At 34.9% G+C, this 17,004-nt stretch overlaps 1 protein-coding gene across 1 annotated transcript; it reads right to left on the bottom strand.

Annotated features, from left to right (window-relative positions):
• Positions 1–15,712: 15,712 nt before the first annotated feature.
• TRAM1L1 (translocation associated membrane protein 1 like 1) lies at positions 15,713–16,831 on the bottom strand. The gene has a single exon (XM_007464858.1). The coding sequence runs from the start codon at positions 16,829–16,831 to the stop codon at positions 15,713–15,715; it is 1,119 nt and encodes a 372-aa protein (XP_007464920.1).
• Positions 16,832–17,004: the final 173 nt, after the last annotated feature.

Below are 17,004 nucleotides of genomic sequence, written 5' to 3'. Positions count from 1 at the left end.
TCAATAGGTAGTCTTTTCATTTTGTCAGTGGTTTCCTTTGCTGTGCAAAAGCTTTTAAGTTCAGTTAGGTCCCACTTGTTTATATTTGTTTTTATTTCGTTTACTTTAGGAGATGCATCCAAAAAATATTGCTGAGATTTATGTCAAAGAGTGTTCTGCCTATGTTTTCCTCTAGGAGTTTTTGTGGCATCTGGTCTTACATTTAGGTCTTCAATCCTTTGTGAGTTTATTTTTGTATATGGTTTATTGAATGTTCTAATTTTATTCTTTTACATGTAGCTGACCAGTTTTCCCAGAACCACTTATTGAAGAAACAATTCCATTTACCATCACATGAAAAAGAATAAAATATCTAAAATAAACCTACCTAAGGAGGCAAAAGACCTGTAGTCAGAAAATTATGAGACTGATTAAAGAAATTGAAGACAACACAAACAGATGGAAAGAGATACTGTGTTCTTGGGTTGGAAGAATCAACACTGTGAAAATGACCATATTACCAAAGGCAATCTGCAGATTCAATGCAATCCCTATCAAAATACCAATGGGATTTTTCACAGAACTAGAACAAATAATTTTAAATTTGTATGGAAACACAAAAACCCTGAATAGCCAAAACAATCTTGAGAAAGAAGAAAAGTGCTAGAGGAATCAAGCTCCCTGACTTCAGACTATACTACAAAACTACAGTAATCACAACAGTATGGTACTGGCACAAAAACAGACACATAGATCAACAGAAGGAGACAGAGAAACCAGAAATAAACTCATACATTTATGGTCAATTAATCTATGACAAAGGAGGCAAGAATATACAATGGAGAAAACATGGTCTGTTGTAGAAATGTTTAAGACCATCTCTCTGCACTTTTCTGAAGTGACACTATGATATTACTAGGTGTGTGTGTTCAGTGTTTCTGAGATTTACTAGGCTTGTTGGATGTAAAGATTGGTGTTGTTTGACAGTTCTGGAAACTTTCCAGCTATTACCTTCTATATGACCTCTGCTTCTTCCCTTGCTTCTCTTTCTAGAACTCCAGCTAAACACATATTAGACCTTCTCATCCTAATCTTTATTTTCCCTGTTTCCTGTGCTATTTTATCTTATTTTTTTCTGACATCACCTCCAGCTTCAAATGTTTCTAATTTGTTGTTTATTTCATTAAGTTTTAAATTTTCCTCGTTATATATATTTTTTCTTGAACTTCTATTCTCTATCCAAGTCAGTTACATCACATTTTATAGTTTCCTGTTCCCTGAAAATATCATCAAGCTTGTGTTATTCTTTTAACACACTAATCATAGTTTTAAAATCTCTGCTGTTATGTTTCTGTTAACAGAAATCTGTTAACATTAGTATATGAAAGTCCTTTTCTGTCATCTATCATATGTTCATGATACTTTGCTTCTTTGTGTACTTATTATTTGATTTATTGTGAAATGCTTATTTCTTTGTAAAATTATTTTTGGCAATGATTTTAACAATATCTGGAAAACTGAATGAAAGAAGTTTGGTTTTTTTGTTTGTTTGTTTGTTTTTTGCTAAATAATTTAACCAATTTAACATCTCCAATTCTTAGAATGTGCATTTTGTTGGACCATAGATAAGAGAGTTACCAGGAGTAGATCCTGCTGGTTTTATTGCTTTATTTAAGCATTTGCCTTAGTAAAGGCACTATCTGTTTGTTCCTAGGAATGCTGCTCAGTATTTTTAAGGATTCTTTCATAGGTCCTTTAATATATTTCCTTTACCTATCCATCCATAGATATCTCATAAACCCTTTAATTTTTCCCTCTACATATTAATTCGTTGCGATTTCACCCTACAATGTGACTTCATTTATCATCCATACAATGGTTACTTTCCAAAGTGTATCTATTTCCATCTGAGCTCTTTCTCCCCATCTCAAGTCCAGTATATTTTGGTGGTGTTGATACCCTATATTTTGATATTCTTCTTGTTTCAAGAGCATCTCAGTTTGAAAATACCTTAAAACTCAATTAATTTTAGTCCAAAAACTCATTTCTCCTTTCTCAGAAATGTCTCAGAAAACAGCAGCACCAGCTGCTGATTTACCCACGCCAGTGAGTTGAAGGGTCATAAATCCTTAACACCCTTTTTCTCTCATAGTCCATATCTAGCACCAAATTCTACTGAGACTATGCTATTCATAGCATAGAATATGTATTCTATGCTATGAATGTGTATTCTTCATTCTTATTATTACTTTTGTATAGATTACAATAATTCCTTTTGCATAGTTCTATGAAATATACTTGAAATTGATTATTTCATTCTCTCCAATTCATTCTCCACACCACTACCAAATATTTTCCTTAAATAAAAACATGATCATGTGATTATCCTGGTAAAACATCTCAATGAACATTTATGAATCTTAAATATACATTTCTTAATATGATATTCAAGATCTCTCTTTCTTCCCTCACTTGTGCTCTATATTCTAACAATGTTGTCATCATGTCCTCTCTCAATTTTGAGCCTTTCCAGGTACTCTTCTCTGTCTGGAAAATGTATATTCCACTGTTTAAATTGTCTAATTTCTACTTTCCTACAGTTCTCATCACAGTCATCAGTTCTTTGATGTTCTTTCTTAACCAGTTAGACTAGATTAGTTTCCCATAGCATGAATAACCCACCCAATTAGATTGCTTAACAGAGAGTATTATACCCATTTGGTAACTAGTCTCCTTCAGTGAGAGGAGGGACTGCATTTTCCTTACTGTTAGCTGCATGCCTGAATGTGGTATTGGTTACAGTAGGCACTTAGTTAATACTTGCTGCATTGAAAGTAGAATTACCCTTTTATCAGTATAATCAATAAAATATATGATTTTAAGTGCAATTTTTAACAAGTCATCATACTATATGCTGGGAATTTAAAGCATATAAAAAAGCATAAGATTTCTGTACTCAAGTAGTTATGATTTAATTGGCCATAAATGATCTAAATCCATTATGAATGTAAGCTGATCAAGATAATGAACAATAAGCTGTTTACTATTGTCTAATAATTGCTAAAGGTGATCCTAATTTATCCTAATAATTCCTTGAAATTCTATCACACTTCTCTTCTGCTAAACCCTAATGAAGCCCAATTTCTTGCCTGTAAACAATACCATTTCCATGATAAATAAGAACAGGCTTATCCAATTTGAAAACTAAGCAAGTGTTTTACAAATGGAAACATTCCATTCCACAAAGGTTTTCAGTTTCCATGATCCTCTCACAGTTTAGTGAGGGAGAAAGTGATGAAAATATATAAGTTAAAACAGCATAGTAATTGCAATGATGGCCATAATTGAAATGTAATAGTATGGGTCAGGACTAGCTTGAAGAGCTATGAAGCTTTGATATATTTGATGTTATAATAATTTATTGCATCTGATGAATAACATAAAAATCTAATTATTCTAATAATGCTATTGAAATTTAGTTAGATATTTTTTTCTGATATCTATAAGCATATAAAACTTCCAATCTCTCTATTATATATGTCTTTCAATTGATAAAACTTAACTTTCAAAAATGACAGTAAAAGTGGAGAATTTAAGTCAATTATTTGTGAATAATTGTCTCATAAATCTTTATTTGTAGATTAATTTCAGCAAAATCTTATGTAATAGTCAGGATTTGTTCATTTGTTCTTTTCTTCCAATATTTAAAAATAATGTATTGGGGAAAAAACAGATATTAAATAATGAGGAAATCTTACTAACTTTAAGAATTTAAGGCCTTTGTCATAATCACCAAGAAGATTAACTCTGTCGTGTAGAAACTAAAATATTTTGTAAAATAAAACTAGATATTTTGTAATACCAATGTAAATATAGTAAAACAAGTTTCTAATTTGGTAAAAGTATTTCTTAAGCAAAATTCATGGGAATAACTAAAAAGACAAGTTTTTTTTTCCTCCTTATGCTTTATTGTTTTAAATTAGAACAATTGAATCAAATTATTTGAGTCAATATTGAAGTTGCTTTTTATTTAAAACATTCCCCAAATACATGCCAACTCTCTTTCTTTTTAGAACAATTTAGAAGAAAACATTATTTGACAATAAATGTCAATATTAAAAAAAAGCCATGGTGGTGTCATTATCCAAGAATGCCTGTAGATAATGGAAAGGCAAGTGATTTTCTTTTTAACAACCTTGAACACAGATGGGAATAAACAGCATTTCCCCGGGAAGTAAAATCAGTCTCTGAGAACTTCACAAGATATGAGTTGCTGGCAAGCAGCACTGCACATTAAAACGTTGCAGAATTAGTTGGAGGTCATTGTGATAGCCCTGCCCCAGTGGAGAACGATTGGCACTTCACTATTGATTTCCCTGCCAGACCCTATTCCTGTTTGACACCTTCATTTAACCCAGTCACGTTTTCTCCTCTCCAAGGTTTAAAACAGGGATCAAGTATATTTCTTTAATAATGTCACATTCCCAGAGTGACTCCAGTGAGGGGACTATTGAAGGGCATAGTTACTTACATAAGGACCATCACGCAGGAAGATAATAAGTGATGCAGTAAAGAGATGCTGCCACCAGGGCATTGAAGATTAATTCAAACAGCTGTCACAGAATTTCATACAAAGTGTGAAGTAGATATCTGTGACTCCATTACTAATTTACAAATATTCTCAGGTTTTCCACTATTCTCACACAATCATACATTAAACTTTAGGTCTGCCTATATTTTGGTAAATTATCCTTGTTTTTTTGTATTTTTTAAAATGGTTTCCATGTGATCTATCACATTGAACTGTCTTCATTATGACATATTTTAACGGGCTAGTTGTCTTCTCCAGGCCACACCAAGCACATCATTTGCACGGGAATTTCATGAGTGACTTAACTCCAACAAGTGTAACTTCTAGAGTTATCGACTCCTTTGAGTTTGCCCTCCTCTCTCTAGTGTCTAGTCTCACAAACTCTCCCAAGTTGTTTCCAGCTCTTCTTCCCCTACCATCTCCACTTGGCTACAGGTCAGCATGTTGTCCCCTTGAACCAGAGTTTGTGCCAGTTCCACCCCTACCCTTTCACCCAGATCACTGATTCCTCTACACTCAGCAGGGGAACTCTGGCTATCCCACTGCCCTTGGCATTGCCCCTCCTGACCACACTAATGCTGGTGACTCACAGGGTGACAGCGAGCGATGCTGAACACTGAATTCATTCTTCTGAACAGCTACTCAAGGCTCTGCGGGAATCAGGATGTATGCTTTTGTACCTAAGCCTCTCGCCACAGCACTGCCACTGGAGACCTTATAGAAGCCAAGGCACACTGCACCACTGTATTTGTCTTTCCAAGGTCATCTGACTCTTTACTCTTCTAGGCAACTTCTGGGTATTGCACTGTGGCTGATTCTCAAGATTAGATGCCACGTGACTACAACCTGCCACTGGGCATGTTACGTATCATTGTATCCTCTCTGCTTACCAGACCTGGAATATACTAAGCACACAATAAATCTTAAGGAATAGGGCTGAATTTACTTTGGTTGCTAAGACTCACTTTTCTTCTAAGATGGGGAAATGATTTCCCAATCTTTATTGCATATTTTTTTATAGAACTTTAGGCCTAAAGAGGTAAGTAGGTGTTATCACCAAATTTGGAGCAAGTTCAAGTAACAGCAATGCTGTTTTACCTGGAGTGACTGTTCCATGTGATACTCATGAACTGTCACTGGTTACCTAGGAAAAAAAAGGTACACTAAAGCCTTCCCATGCTGACTTTTATCTTGTCATCTTTTGGACTTGTTCCTCCCTCCCTTCTCCACAATCACATGATTTTATCAGACATACTGTATAAATTTGAACCTCAACTATCCATAAAATTTGTGTTGTTTTATTTTATTCTAATACTTATATATGTGATAGAGTGTGGTATAAGCTATTTTTAAATGGGAGAAATCACATTCAAAATAATTCATTTTTGTTAACACACAGTAATATTAAAAATCCAGCCTCCAAAATGCAGTGAAATGAGACATTTAAGTAGTGCTAATGAATTCCAGAGTCTCTTGTATGTTTTACTATGAGTTAGTATTATTGGCATGGATAATTAAGTTGATTAAAAATATCAGGAGCTTCTTTTCTTCTTGATGTGGATTTTCAATAAAGCATACTTTCTTTTCTCCCTTTTTTAAAAATTTGCCATTAGCTCTGTTTAGTCCTAGTCATGATAACTGAATGGAAAGACAGAAACTTCAATTTAAAAGAAAATCTCAGATCTTCTGTTTTCTCAGAATCTAATGAATACATGGTGCCTTTGAAATATATTATATTTGAATTTGTTGGAAAGCAGGGATGAAGAGAAAAAAATTAGTACCAAGAGGCAAAGTAAAGGGAAAAAAAGATCTGTGCATTATAGCTAGAGATATATTACTTTCAAATATCTTTTCATCATTTGATGATAATGTAAATGCATGTAGTATTTGCTAATTCTGCTTGTTGGCACTTTCATGATTATGGATTTTTTTTTCCTACAAGTTATAAATTTGGTTACAGTTTTGACTCTGCTATATACAAGTTAAAGATAACATTTTAAATTTTTCTATAGGTCTTTAAAGATATAAAGAGCTAAACAAAAAAGTCTGTCTTATAAATATGCATTTTGTCTTCTAATATATATTTTAATTAGTAGTATGAATAGATATACGATTTAGAGAGAATAGATTTCACCCATTTTCATCAAGCCTCTACAGTAGATTTCAACACCAACTTGGAATGTGGTGCAATATATAAAAAATTCCAACAGCAATTCTGTAGTTAAAGGCATTATATAGGTTCTGAGTTTATGGCTGCTGGGGTTAAGCTACTTTCTGATTAGAGTTTAAAGGTATCTGGTGGTTGGTTGCTAGAATTTCACTGAATAAATGGCCTAGCTGCCCAAATGACAAGACGACTGAACCTATGGAATCCTAGAATTGTGTTTCAAAAAACAAAACTTTAAAATCTTAAAATGTGACACATATTTACTGTTATGAGTAATGGTCATGTGTTATAATTATAATATAATATATATAATATAATATAATAAATATATATTATATATTAAATATATATTTAAATTAAATATAAATTAAATTAAATATATACAATATATAATATAATATAATATTGTGTTACATTATTAGAAAGAATTTAAGAAAACTGAACATCTAAAGTATTACTAGGATATGAGAAGTATGGAATACATGCTAATAGAAATGATGAGTTTGGCTAGTTGCATAAATAATATTTGCACACACTTTTGCAAGCTTTTTGATGAATCTGCTGTTCTTTTGGGACAATCACCCTCTCTTGGGTTTGACAGGTTCTTTCACTGACCAAGATAGATATCCACGCAATCCCTACAGAATGATATGAATTGTTTGTCAATTGTTAGCCAATGAGAGAGGCCAACTGCAAATGCTTAGTTCACTATCTCCTCCATTTGAATAGATTTTTTTCTTTTCTGAGAGAAAAAAAAAAATTGCTTGCCTTAAGTTAGAACAGCACATGTTGGGAAAAAAGGGCAAGGATCAACTAATGCCATCCTTTCAAATATTTTATACTATTACTTCTGCTTGAATTTTAATAGTAGTAATTATAAATCTGAATCTACTATAATGCAGTAACATAGAATATAGAATAAAGGCAAAGACATATATGCATATGTATAAAATATAAGATACATATCTATTTATATTTTATACCTAAAATTTTCCTGTATGTATCTGTTGTATGCAGATGTTCCGAATGTTGCCTAAAAATATGTGAACTGGAGATTTATTTAATTTAAAAGTTCTCTTTTCAGATCAGGAATCCATGTTGTATATGCCTTTCCTCAGTGGATTCATGTCCTCTGGGCCTCCTCTTGCGGTTGTCATCCTTGTCTCCTCTGTCATCTCATCTATTTTTCAGTCTACAAATATACACCTCTTCTCTAATCTCTCCCATCCTAAAAACAACAGTAACATCAAAACCAACTCTTCCTGACACCATATCCCTCTTTGTTTACTGCACACTGGGATGTGTTTCCATTTCTCTGCTCTAATCTCTCCCATCCTAAAAACAACAGTAACATCAAAACCAACTCTTCCTGACACCGTATCCCTCTTTGTTTACTGCACACTGGGATGTGTTTCCATTCCTCTGCTCTAATTCACACAGACATTTGTTGAAAAAGTATTTGTAATATCATGTCACACATTCTCATCTTCCATTCTCTCCTCAATCTATTCCAAAAGAGCTTACATTCCCATAACTCTACTGAAATTGATCTCACCCATGTCTCCAGTAACCTACATCTTGCAAATCCAGGCTTTATTTATTTCTAATCTTAAGGATCTTGAACTTTCAATAGTATTGGATGTAATTGATATCTTCACCCTCTCAATACACTTTTCTTTTGGGTTCTCCAACACTGTTTACTCTTGTTTTTTGACTGCCTCATCAGCCATCACTCAAGGTTTGGGTTCTGTGATGCAGTGTATCCTTGGCCTTTTGATATTTCTCCTCCCACATCAGCCATCAGTGAGTCTCCTTTGCTGGCTCTAATTCCACAGCTTGATTTCCATCTGTTGTAAGGCTCCAAGGCTAAGCACTGGAATTTCTTCCCTTCCCTATTTATACCCTTTCCTTAGATGACCCTGGTCAGTGCCTTGATTTAAACATTGTCATTATGCTGATGACTGCCAAATTTATGTTTTCAGCTTTGACCATTCCTCTGAGGTCCAAGAGTATGTGAGGATGTCTAAAAAGCATGTGAGATGTTATTGACCAATATAAAATCTTGGTGTCCCTTCCCACTATAAAGTGTTTCCCTCCCTTAGTCTCTTGCAAGTTTTCGAAAAGCTTTTTCCCCTTGTTCACAATTACAAAAGTGCTGCTGAGGATGTGGAGCAAATGTCGCATCTTCTATTCATGTGCACATTCAAAATGACATCCTGATTCTTATATTGAGGATTCTAATAGCAGCCTGATATTTAGAAGACACTAATTTAACTTTTGTAATATACATTTATTTATTTATTTATTGGCTCCGTTGGGTCTTCGTTGCTGCACATGGGCTTTTTCTAGTTGCGGTGAGCGGGGGCTACTCTTCCATGCACTGTGCGGGCTTCTCACTGCGGTGGCTTCTCTTGTTGAGGAGCATGGGCTCTAGGTGTGTGGGCTTCGGTAGTTGTGGCACACGGGCTCAGTAGTTGTGGCACACGGGCTTAGTTGCTCTGCGGCATGTGGGATCTTTCCAGACCCGGGCTCGAACCCGTGTCCCCTGCATTGGCAGGTGGATTCTTAGCCACTGGCCATCAGGGAAGCCCTAATTTAACCCTTAACTTAGAAAAAGGACTCAAATTTCAAAAAGTTTGGCAAATCACAAATGCCATTAGGATGACACATGACATGTAGCCATTTTTAAACAAAAGTCTAGTATTTGTTGGCAGGGTTTTCACTTAAGAGGTTTAACAACAAATTATTTGTTTAAATGTCAGCTTTTTTAAGGCACGTGTGGGCCAATAAATAATGTATACTCTGTTCCCACATCATTGAGTTTATTGTCAGGCAACACATTTTTATTGCATGCTCCTATATACTAAAGATTATGCTAGATGCTAAGGTTACCTTAGTGATTTAAGGACACATGTCCAAAGACCTCAAACTGGTATAGGAGACAGGCAATAAACAAGCAATACATCAACAATTAATATTTCAAATTGGAAAAGGGTGTAAAAAGGAGAGGAAGTCAATATTAAAGGAGATAGCAAAGGAGAGCTCTACTAAGTTTGTTTGCTAATTTGTTTTAATAATAAAAGGTTATTTCAACTGAGTTCATCAAATTTTGAATAACTACTAACTATGAGACACTATTTTAATTAACGAGAAGGCAATGATGAAAAATGTATATTACCTGATACCATGGAGCTTGTTGTCTGGTACTGATTACTACTAAAATGTTTGTTGATACTCTGATTTTCCAAAATAAATGCTTAGTTCATTTATTTGGTCTGAAATTTAATTTTGAATATGATAAGAACTTAATTTTTATTCTTATGATAATTTACCTAGACCAACGGTTTCAAATGTTTCAAGAATAAGGACCTATATTCAGAATTAATATATATGAAGGGTTTTCATAGATTTGTATTTTCTATCATTTATGTAAAAAATTGTCTATAGTTACTATGAATTTAGTTAACTTTAATAAGCGTGCATTTACTCAGAAGATAATTTATATACATTTTAGTAATATATATTTGTAATGTAATTACTATATATTTAGTAAACAATAATTCATACATTTGGGGAAAGGATTCCTTATTAAATATCAGCTAGATACAGAGATGGAACTCTGGCTATACTTGAATTTTCTACTGCTTCCTACCCAGACATGGGGGAAAACTCAATGCCATACATTTGTATAGTGCTTAAAAATGCATGGGGAGGGAAGGATGAATAGGTGGCGCACAGAGGATTTTTAGACGATGAAATTATTTTCTTTGATAATGGTAGATACACGTCATTATATGTTTGTCAAAACTGATAGAACGTACAACACGAAGGGTGAAGCCTAATGTAAACTATATACTTGGGGTGATTATGATGTGTCAGTGTAGGTTCATTGATTATAACCAGTGTACCACCGTGATGCAGGATGCTGGGGGAAAGCTATACATGTGTGTGTTGTGGGGCGAGTGGATCAGGGGATACATGGGAACTCTGTGCTTTCTGCTTGGTTTTGCTGTAATCCTAAAACTGCTCTAAAAAATAAAGTCTATTGAAAAATAAATATGTAAATGTATAGGGGAAAATCTGTGTGTATGCATATGTACATATATGTGTATGCATACACACATACATGCATATATGTATGTATTAAATGAGACTGTGTACATTTATAAAATGTAAAATTATATATAGAGACAACACATGAACAAGTGTTATCGTAAGCCACATCTGTTAACAAAAGCAGTATTCATACACATACACACATAATTTATGACTTTGTATACGCATATATTTTCAATCTTTATAGTAGCTTTTGAAATATATAAATATCTTTGTCATTTTAGTGACATGCGATCCAAGACTTAGAATGTTTAGGGGTCTTCCAAAGTTCACACTGCTCTAAGGGTCACAGCAAGGGCTTAACCCTGACTTCTTTGGTTAACCATTATTATAATCATATTATTACCTTCCTCTGCTGAAATTATAACAATATAACTGGAAACATATTTTTTAAAACAATGTAATAAAATTTACAAATTACATATTTTGGTAATTTTGTGTTTGAGGAACAGCTTTTAAAAAATTAATTAGGTAATAAAAGCAGCAAGAGGAAGAAATATTAAATCTATCTTGGGATGTAAATAACTTTCAGCCTGTGATGGCTTAGGTGAAATCCCATGCCTTAGGGCATGAGGAAATGTTTTTTTCTCAAATTTTCCTCAAGCCATGAGATTCTGTGCACTGACCTGATTTGATTTGGGGAATAGTGCTGTTGGTATTGAAATTCAGTATTTTTTACTTTTAATTTAGGAAAGTCACTTTCCCTTTATTTAAAATAGGTATGTTGCCTGAATTATTGAGTAGCCATGTCCCTTAACAGCAACTCTAATCACTTTTATGATGGATAGAAGACGTACACATCATTACTGTGAAGTTAATTTAATTCTGTTCACGTTAAAATTTAAGCAAGTCTTTAACCACATATCACTGTCATTTCCTAAGTTTTTTAAGTATCCCCTGAAATGGCCAGTTTATATATCAATGTATTTTTCAAACTGTAAAATGAAAAAGATTAGCTGACACAGTGCAGTAGCCCCAAACACAATGGGACAAAGCAGGTGAATTGCCTCAGAGGCAGCTTTCTTAATGTTTGACTTTCTCTACATTTATTGAATACTTAGAAGTGCCAGAGGTGGTACAGGGCCTAAAAAGGATTTGCTTATCGGGATTTAGAGGCCAAAATTTAGACAGTCATATGACTGTAAAATCATGAGAACAATTCTAATTCAACATTTAGAAATGTAGGGGATTTTGTATGATGGATTTATGATAATTCTTCTACATAATTGAGGGGAATTGGCAGATACTACTCTGTCTTATTTAGTGTGGAAGTTTCTTACAGAATGTAGATTGAAAGATGGCAGTAAAAAGAAGTCCTCCATTTCCAGAGAAATTCAGGAAGTGGGAGTATTAACTCTCTGGTAAACTGATCTGTTATTAAGCCTCAATTACTTCCTTTTACCCACCCACACTATCTATCCTCTTCATACAGGCAAGTCACCAGATTACAATGGTCTGTGATCGCAACTGGAATGCATTCTCTGCCATAATTCAAGTACACAAGTCCTAGTCCCCCCAGCATGACACATTCACAAGGATATTTCCCCCCAAGAATTTCATCTCAGGAACTGCACCAATATGTCCTTTCCTATGTAAAGCATCAGTAATGTCTTTTATTACTCTGTATAAATTATTCTCATTTAATCTCATTGAGTGAGAACTTAAAACTTTACCCAGGTTTTTCCAAATTAAAAGGATATCAGAATATTTTATGTCTTCAAGATAGCTTTAAAATAGTAATGCTCTAACTTTAATATTCTTGAGAATCTATTCCAAGTCAGCACACAGTTGGCTATACATATTTCCTCTACTGATAGTTAAATACTGATGAAAGATAAATGAAGAAATATCTGCAGGATGTTGCTTCCTTACTGAAATGAAATGACGAATTATACTGATCACTAGGAAAATAGCGTGCTTGTTTCTTATGAGCCATGTAGGTTTAGTGACACATTTCTACTATTTGTTTTAAAAAATGAGATACACTTTTAAATAAATGCTAGCAGAATAATTTTTTAAGGAAAATTCACTCTAAATCCATCCTAGAAATTCTATACCTGTAGATGTACTTAAAGAATACAGCTTAGCAAGCATTGAAGCCAATAAATCAGACAAATATCTTCAAATTCAATAATCAGATATATCTTTATGACTTTGACAACATTTGATGATCAATTGGTTATTTGACTTTTCAAAGGGTTAACTAATGCCTGCTTTAATAATACCTTGAATAATGATAATGGAAATTTTTGTTTCCATGTGATCCATTTTGATAGAAACCAAATTGTCACACTGACCTTTCTTATGGCATGTTTTTCTGAATGTAATTTCTAAAAGGGGGAGACTTAGCAATTTGTATTGTGCTGAATTTCATTTATAGTTGCTTTCATAATTTACTTGGCATACATTTATTTTCTGGAAATGTTTATTGAACTCTTATGAATAGTTGAGATGTACCCAGCATCCTTCCCCCTTTTGTCCTCAACCCTGCTACTTCTTGTTGACCCACATCTTACAGGAAAGGGGCTTTGCCTTTTTGCATGGGTGAAGCACATAAACTAATTTAACCAATCAGCCCAATAAAACCCTATACCAAATAAATTCAGTAAAGGTTACTCTCAGTGTTTTGGAAATTCTAGAAATCAGATTTCCTCTCTACCATGTATGAAGAGTGCAGATATGAAGCCCAGAACATCTGTAGTCATTTGCTGCCAAAAATACAATCTGAGAGGAACAGAGCCCCAGAAAATCCCAGGGAAATTGATCTGGGCCCGAATCATGTTTAATGTCAATCCCAATTTAGCTCTTGGCATTGCCAGTCATGTGAGGAAATACTTTTCTTGCAATCATTTGCCAGTTTGAATCAGGCCTGCACTTATTGGAAAATGAATTACATACATAATGGATAAGAAATTTGTTACCAGGAATGAGGTTACAAGTAACAGAGGAGAATTCTTTAAAAGTGAGGGAAGGGCTTCCCTGGTGGCGCAGTGGTTGAGAGTCTGCCTGCCGATGCAGGGGACACGGGTTCGTGCCCCAGTCCGGGAAGATCCCACATGCCGCGGAGCGGCTGGGCCTGCTCACCCAGAGCCTGTGCTCTGCAACGGGAGAGGCCACAACAGTGAGAGGCCTGCGTACTGCAAAAAACCAAACAAACAAAAAAAACAGGTAAAAGTGAGGGAAGTGAGAAAAAAGACCACTCTGAAAAATCTTTGTTTTACAATTGCATGGTGGTTGGTTAAAGTGAAGTTATTGTACTTTGGACCTAGAGCATGTGCTACCAAAACTATTGTATTTGGCAACTGAGAAAAAAAGAAATAGTAGGATGATGGATTCTACAGACAAAACAGAAACAATCTTGCTTTGTTATGTACCTCTCAAAGCAGAAAGAATAGAAAAGAATGTTTTGCCAAGCGTGGCTTCTCTGTCTTTGGTGTGCAATATACCTGTATTAAGTTTAATTTGCAGGAACCCCCATGATTGGGAAAGTTGAATTACTTACAACAAGCCAAATGCAAGGTTATCAGAAGCAGAGATATGAGAGACATGGTAGGAGAATATAGAGAGGAATAGGAAATATATGGCCTTATCCTAGCATATTTTTAAAGCACTGTCTCCTGAAAAAAATACAAGCACTCACATTATGGAAATAATATCAAACTAAAGGTTGAGAGAAGAGAATAAATATAATAAATACTCACCACTACAGTCCATTGGCTTCTCTAAAGATACAACATATACCTATATATACATATATATATACACACATACATATATGCATATATATACATATATGCATATATATATATACACATATATATCTCCAAAATATATCTTATACAGATAAATATTTCCCAATTAAAGATGGAAGCAAAACTATATTTATAAAATTATTTTGAAAAGCCTTCATAAGAATATGATTTTCACATTATTTAAGGTTAGTATATTAAATGTTTTCAACATGTAATTAGATGACATTCTTTTTACAGATATAAATCAAGTAAGCATTATTTTTCAAAATGATTTACAGGTTAAACAATATTCTTCTAAGATGCTGTGGATACCAAACACTACAAATCTCATGAAGAATAATTTTTAATACACATACCAAAAAAAGTTATTTAAGTCTGATTTCCTCTGTACAGTCTTTAATTTTCTGATTTCCAGTTTACAAGTGTTTAAAATGGACAAGTATGATTTTTCCTCTTAGTAATAATGTTGATTCAAGATATTTTGATTCAATATATGGCAATAAGTCTCCACATGTTAACCATTAGTATCTTGTTTTTTTTAGTGGGACGTAACACTAACAACCACTACCTACAAAACGCATCATTATTTTGGTGGTTTTACAAATCTCTTCTCCACTTGTCAATTCAAAAAAAAAAAAAAACATTCTAAGAATTAGGGAATACGGAAAACTTAATGAAATTGACTTCCAGATTTATAATCTTTCTATTTTATCCTAGAAGAGAACATTAAAAATATGTCATTGCTATAAAAGACCATCTTGTTAACGTTACAAAAAGATTGGTGGGAACAAGAACTGTGTCACTGATACCTGGAGCTTTGGAGTTATCTCTACAAATTAGGAAAATGTTCAAAGGTAAAAAAAGAAATATAGCAATCCCTAAACCATGTTGATGATGAGTAGCTTAGTCTAAACTAAATATTTTTCCACCCATAATAATCATCCTCCCCTCAAATGCCTTTTAAAAACATACATTACACAGTACAGTAGCAGAAATCAAGGACAGCACAGACTATTTTCAAGAACAGAAAAGTCTCTAGCGAAGAAAGGTATCTTATAGCAAAGAGCAGACTTCTTTAGAGACATTAGTCAATTAACTTGCAATTCATTATGAAGATTTTTCTTTCCTCATAGGGGGAGAGTCTACTCTATTTGAAGTTGCCACACCGTTTTCTGTTCCTTTTCTAGAAAACCTGCCCTTAGTCCGTTTCTTCTTCACACTTGGGGCCTGAAGAGGAGCATCTTCTTCCATCCACCTCTGAAGCTGAACATTAAATAAATTCCATGTTATGTATGCTTGGATAGTGCAACTGGATGACAGAACAGCAATTTTCGCTGCCAACACGTTCACATCTTCGGTAGTGCCATCCGAATTCCCATTCTGCCCTCCAGCCAGGTGAAAACCAACAGTGATCACAGAAACAATTAAAGTCACGAGTCGACCCAAAATAAACACAATGGCCCACAGAGAAAACTCTTTCTGGTACTTTTCATCGCTAAAATAAAACAGGTCGCAAAAGTGGGAAAGGAATTCCACAAAATAATGCATCATCAAGAGAAGCAGTCCCAGGTGATTCAAGTACAAGAGGTAAGCTCCCGCAAGGTGAAAGAGGTGAAGACCAACGTAGACAACTTGCTGGGAGAGATCTTGAGGTTTGATTCTCTGGAAGTAGAGTTCAGGAAAGGCGTGAAACCAGTAAGCCAACTGTGAGATATAGAAAAACTTCATCTGAAATGTCATCATGTTATTGGGATGAGCCCTCCATAAGACAGACAGGTCTGACAGGCAGTTTTCAGAGTGTAGAATGAATGTGCCCCAAATACAAGAGACAAGAAAGAACACACTAAACTGACCAGATTCGTTAAATTTGCTTTGTTTCGGTTTGGGGAACTGCATTCGCCTGTTAATTCTATCCAAGACATACTCTTGAATAGTGGCGTGAATGATGATTGCCACCAGCATGTAGAAGAACACTGTGGGCAAATCTTTGGCACCATAATGATAAAGGAACTTAGGTGCTGTGGCTCTTTCTTCTGCTTCTTCGGCAGGGAAGGTAACACCGTGCTGGAGAGTAATAAAAACGATCGACACTTCTGCTGTTCCCTCGAACATGAGCCCCAGCACGAAGAACATCCCCACACAGGCGACAAGGTCCGCATGATTCTGCAGGATGAATTCCTGGCTCAGGACTGGGGGGTTCTTGGTGCCCTTCTTACGAAACGTCATGGTGGCGCTTCCCAGATACTCACCGACGAGCGGCAGCTGCCTCCCCGTGGCTGCTCCTCAAGGCGCCGCCGCCGCCGCCGCCGCCGCGGCTCCGGGGGCTTCACTCCCCATCCCGGAGCCGGTCCCGGGTCGCTACAGCCCCCCAGGGAAAAAAAAAAAAAAAAAAAAAAAAA

Source organism: Lipotes vexillifer, unplaced genomic scaffold (assembly GCF_000442215.2).
Source record: "Lipotes vexillifer unplaced genomic scaffold, Lipotes_vexillifer_v1.1 scaffold231, whole genome shotgun sequence".
In the NCBI taxonomy this organism is placed as follows: Eukaryota; Metazoa; Chordata; class Mammalia; order Artiodactyla; family Lipotidae; genus Lipotes; species Lipotes vexillifer.
This window is presented reverse-complemented; position numbering and strand designations above follow the sequence as displayed.

What these genes read in the sequence shown, in the direction of transcription:
- TRAM1L1 (XM_007464858.1), bottom strand. Translation starts at nt 16,831, where the DNA reads ATGACGTTTCGTAAGAAGGGCACCAAGAACCCCCCAGTCCTGAGCCAG.